Source organism: Cystoisospora suis (genome assembly GCF_002600585.1).
Source record: "Cystoisospora suis strain Wien I chromosome Unknown contig_3121, whole genome shotgun sequence".
Taxonomy (NCBI): Eukaryota; Apicomplexa; class Conoidasida; order Eucoccidiorida; family Sarcocystidae; genus Cystoisospora; species Cystoisospora suis.
This window is the reverse complement of record NW_027155916.1, coordinates 1-4,730: the sequence shown is the minus strand read 5'-3', so window position 1 is coordinate 4,730 and position 4,730 is coordinate 1. Positions and strand designations below refer to the sequence as shown.

The 4,730-nt window shown below is 42.9% G+C and overlaps 1 protein-coding gene across 1 annotated transcript; it reads left to right on the top strand.

Annotated features, from left to right (window-relative positions):
* Position 1: 1 nt before the first annotated feature.
* On the top strand, positions 2-4,221 carry CSUI_006240 (uncharacterized protein; the record flags this gene model as incomplete). The annotated part of the gene is made up of 5 exons (XM_068066404.1): positions 2-25; positions 1,424-1,549; positions 2,545-2,644; positions 3,081-3,266; positions 4,066-4,221. Coding segments are annotated over exons 2-5 (522 nt in total), but the record flags the coding sequence as incomplete, so codon positions are not given.
* Between the last annotated feature and the right edge of the window lie 509 nt (positions 4,222-4,730).

Sequence of the window (4,730 nt, the reverse complement as noted above, 5' to 3'; positions counted from 1 at the left end):
CAAATCTCTGTACAGCTTTCGCTAAGTAAGTAAGACTTCTTCTACTTCTCTCTTCTCGTCTTCTGTCTCTTTTTCCTCATCTCTTCTCTCTGCTTGGTCTTCTGTTTTCTTCTTTTCTCTCTCTTCTTCTTCTTCTTCTCTCTTCTTCTTCTTCATCTCCTTCTCCCTCCTGTGCTTGTTTCATGATCTCTTGCGGGATGAGGATCCGCCTGAATGTGAGAGAAGGTCCTTCTGTAGGTGGACTTCTTTCATAGACAGATGAAGAATACTTTACTATGTTCTAAAGAGATTCATCTGTCTCTCTTCGGAGAAAGGACGACCTCGGTCGCTTTTCCTGTCCTTTCTTCGTTGGTATCCGCTCCTGGAGAGCTCGGGTGTATATACACCGGGTTCTTCATTTTCCTATCTTTGTCATGCATGGCGTAAAAGTCATTCTAGAAAAAGATGTGGAATAGTTACAAGCTGAGCGTCTCGCCTCGTTGACTCGCTGAATATCCCCTCTTCATGTGAACAACTTCAGTCTGACCGAGCTAGAGAAGAACAAGAAAGAAGAAGTTCCCCTTCTCTCTTTTCAGTCGATCAAGTGTGGCGTATGTGTTTGTCTGTCTCGTGTTCATGTACGTATTCGCAAATTGATAGATAGATAGATAGATTAAAGATAGATTAAAGATAGATAGATAGATAGATTAAAGATAGATAGATAGATAGATTAAAGATAGATAGATTAAAGATAGATAGATAGATAGATACGAACTGATGGCGGCGGTGCATTCTAAGTGTCGAGGTTCCCTTTGATTCCTCTGATACAGGTCTATATCTCTCTATGTATCTCTACATATAGATATACGTCGACGGGTGCCTCGTCTCTAGCTCTACCTATACCACCTCTTCATGGAGGTGTGAAAGAAGAGCATGATATCCGGTGGTTTTGTCTCTTGTTTTCTTTTCTCTCTTTTCCTTCAACAAGAGGAGGAGGAGAAGAAGAAGAAGACTAACTAACCTCCGAGGTCCGAGGAAGACAAGAAGATAAAGAGATCACGAAGAGTAGTGGATGAATTGAATGAATGAGCCTGAGTAGATCTTTCGTGCTACATTTGAGTGAATCGCATCTGTTTAGAGGATGCATATGAGATCTTCTCGAAGTAAGGAACCCTTCATCCTGATCTTTCTTTCTCTCATTCATTCCTTCGTTCATTCCCTACTCTTCTTCTTCTTTCGTTGTCTCGGGCTTCTGTCGTCTTCTTCTTCTTCTTGTTGTTTTCATTCTTATTCTCTCTTTATCTTCGTCTTTCTTTTCCTCTCTTCACTAGATGGGGTGTAACTTCCTCTCTGTTCCTTATGGTGACCACTCCTTTTTATCTGTCTTTCTTTGCATGTTGTTTCTCCTCTTCTTCTTTGTGGTTTTCTGTCTTTCGGACTTCAGCACCTCTCTTTATGAAGAGAAACTCTTCGATAGTCTGATTCAAGAAATGGAGAGACGTGTTAACGAGTTTGGAGGCACAGAGCTTCTCAATCTTCTTCTCGCTCTCAGTCGCATGCAAGTTCAGCTGTATGTGTCGATCTTTCATCCGTATCTTCTCTTCATCTCTTTTTTCTCTTCTTCTCTTTTTCTTCCTCAAAGAGTCTCTTCATCTGTCTTTCTCTTCTGCGTCTCCATAAGTTAACTCTGCATGCTTTCGGTTTGCTTCTACCTTCCCACAACCCTAATGCGTCCAGGCATGCCTAGAGTGGAAGAAAAAGAGCTCGTTAGCATCGTGGTGGAGATACCTTAAGAGTCCCTCGTTATTTTCGCCGTCGTATTCTACTCGCTATCCAGTGCATGCACTTGAAGATCTGGATAGACCAAGAGCAGCTAGCTAGGCAGAGCTCACTCTCAGTCGGGTATGGGGAACGATCGGCTCTTTCTTAGTACCTCCGCTGCATGTCTAGTCTATATGGTGGTAGTAGTAGTAGTCATTTAGGAATGGCGTATCGAACCTAGGCTACTCTTTGCTGCCCGTGCGGTCGAGATGAGTCTCTCTGTTCACGAATGGACACTGAATCTAGCTTACCCCCTTCCTAAGATACGGAAATACACCGAGGTGTCATAGATAGATAGATAGATGAGGTCCTTTCGATAGAGCAAATATGTGTTTTGACTTGAGTCTATCTCGTCTGATCGTGTAACTCCTCCGATGTATCCCTGTATCCCAAAGCGAGATGGATATCTCGCTCTAGGACGAGAGATTAAGAGACAGTTTTTCTTCTCTCTTTTTCACTTACGTAAATCTGTATGTTCTTCTGAATATCGATATCTCTCTCTTTCAATATATATAGATGTAGGTTCGTGACGGAGAGATACAAGGAGTATACAGATACAGATATATATGTTTTCTTGGACGTCCGTACGTTCACCAGAGCGTATCATTGGCTGGCTACCTTGATAGAGAAGAAGTGAAGACTGACTTTGTTTGTATTTAGCTATCTATATCTTTGGATCTGAGGTGTAAGTACACCTGGAGGTTTTGTCTCTATGTGGAGTGTATCTTTCTGTTTGTCCCCTAGACCTCCGGATAAACAGCGTAAAGATAGGAAATGCTGGGGCTCTATACTGAAAGCTCTTCGCCGTCGTATGGCTGCCTTCGGTTTCATTCAAAATTTACAAGTAGGAGATCTACCCCCTTCGTCTCTCTTTCCGCATCACCTTGTTACCTCTATGTGTATATGTGTCCGTAGTGTGTGTATTACGTGCATGTCTGCATAGATGCGATAAAAGAAGTCTCTTTATGACGGATATCATGAGTCTTGTCTTTTCATAGAGAAGAGAGAGATTCTTTATTCCCTTGAGAATGGCCAGATAGCCAGTGAGGCTCCGTCGGGTTGGGGGCATCAATATATCCTATATATATATACATAGATTTTTGCATAGAGCTATCTGTTGGTCTATTTTCGTAGATGTAGAGGTATGATACGCATAGGGGTTATATGCATTGTCGATATAGCAGGTTGAGCTGAGAGGAGGGGGAAGACAAAATGAAGAGAAGACTCTTCTTAATTCATCTCTTCTTCTCTCTTCACCTGAGTGATGTGTGTCTCTACAGATTTTAGAGTGCGTGATCTTATTGAACTACTACGATTCCATCTTCATTCATACAAAGCTCTTACCCTCGCTTTTAGCAAAGAAACCTTCTTTTTCCTCTTCTTCTTCGCCAGCGAGCCAACTTTCCTTTCACCAGGGCCCGGCTGGGGCAGGCACATCTCGCGGTACAGCTGAAGGAATTCTCTCTGTAAGGTCGTTTCTTCTTCTGACTTTCTTTCTACCTCTTTCAGTCTCTTTTTCACCTTCTCTGTACGTCTCTCCGGGTGAGGAGATAGTAGAAGTATCCGTGGATATCTATACATCTAGATATGCATGCATGCATAGGGGTCTACGCGAAGCAGTCCTATAAGAGAGAAGAGAGAGACATAGAAGATATCTTGTATGAAAGTTGATACTTTTCTCCATGAACGTCTCTTTCAAACAGAGGGGAAGGGAGACCCCACTGAACTATCAAACAGAATGACGCCTCAGAGAAGAGGGAGAGAAAGAAGAAGAAGAAGAAAAAGGCAGTGCGCAAACTCGTACTTCTCTTTGCCAGCATCTCTGCTAGATAGATAGATAGAGACGTTTCATGTGTGTACATTTTCCTTGAACATGATACAGAGAGAGATGTATACAGTCTGTCTTGCCCATGCATTGCATGCATGTACCTAGGCAGGTCTATTAAATCTTACTTGTATATCCAAAGCGTATAAAACAACAGCAGGTGTGAAGCCTTCCTTTGTTTCCACAGACAAAGATCTCGAGAGGAATAGAAGAAAATCTCTACTGTTCCTAATAAGGCTGGACCGACGGAAGCGTTCTTGTTGCTTTTACATCGACAAAGCCTAGAGACGTCATCCGATTCCTCAGCTTTCCTTCTGATCTTCACGTTGACTGGAGATGTATGTTGTTCTCTTCTCTTTTTGGTTCCTCTTCTTTTCATTTCTTTCTTTTCTTTCTTTTGTCTCTGTATTTGCCTTTCCCTTCTTCTCTTCCTACGTCAGCTCTACCTCAGACTTCTCCGGTGTCTCGTACGTCTCCCGTCTCTCTCCCAGACAGCCGTGCAGCTCTTACAGGAAGTTGTCGAAGTTCTACCAGGGACGTTCATCAATGGGTCGCAAGGGGTTCCTGCGATAGCTGAGGCTATTCACCTTCTTCATAAGGTACAACAAAGAAAAGGTCTTCTACGATGATGGGAAAGAATTTGTTTTTTCTTTCTTTCTGTTGCTGTCTGTCTTCTATGTATACCTCCGTACCAACTCTCGTCTCAGATAGATAGATAGATAGATATGTCAGTATACCTATAAATATATATATGTGTATCTTGGCCCACGTCTAACGTCCTCCATAGCTGTGCGGATTTCTCACTTTCTCTCTTTTCTGACTGCCCTGTTTACTTGTCCGCTTCAGTGCTGTCTGGTCGGTCGACTTGTGGTAATGACGATGAGAGAATTTCTCTCCACCCTCCATGCACTCGTAGGAACACGTCATATATATCTTCGTTTTGTTCCGAAGCGAATCTCGATCCTGCTATTTCCGCGGGCGAGAACGCGTCTCTCTCTCGTCGTCCCTTATCTTTCCCTCATGACCCAGCGCTGCGTATCTTTCTCTGTCTTTTTCTCCCTGTCTGTTTTTGTTTGTCTCTCTCTCTTTCCGTTTCTCTCTCTAG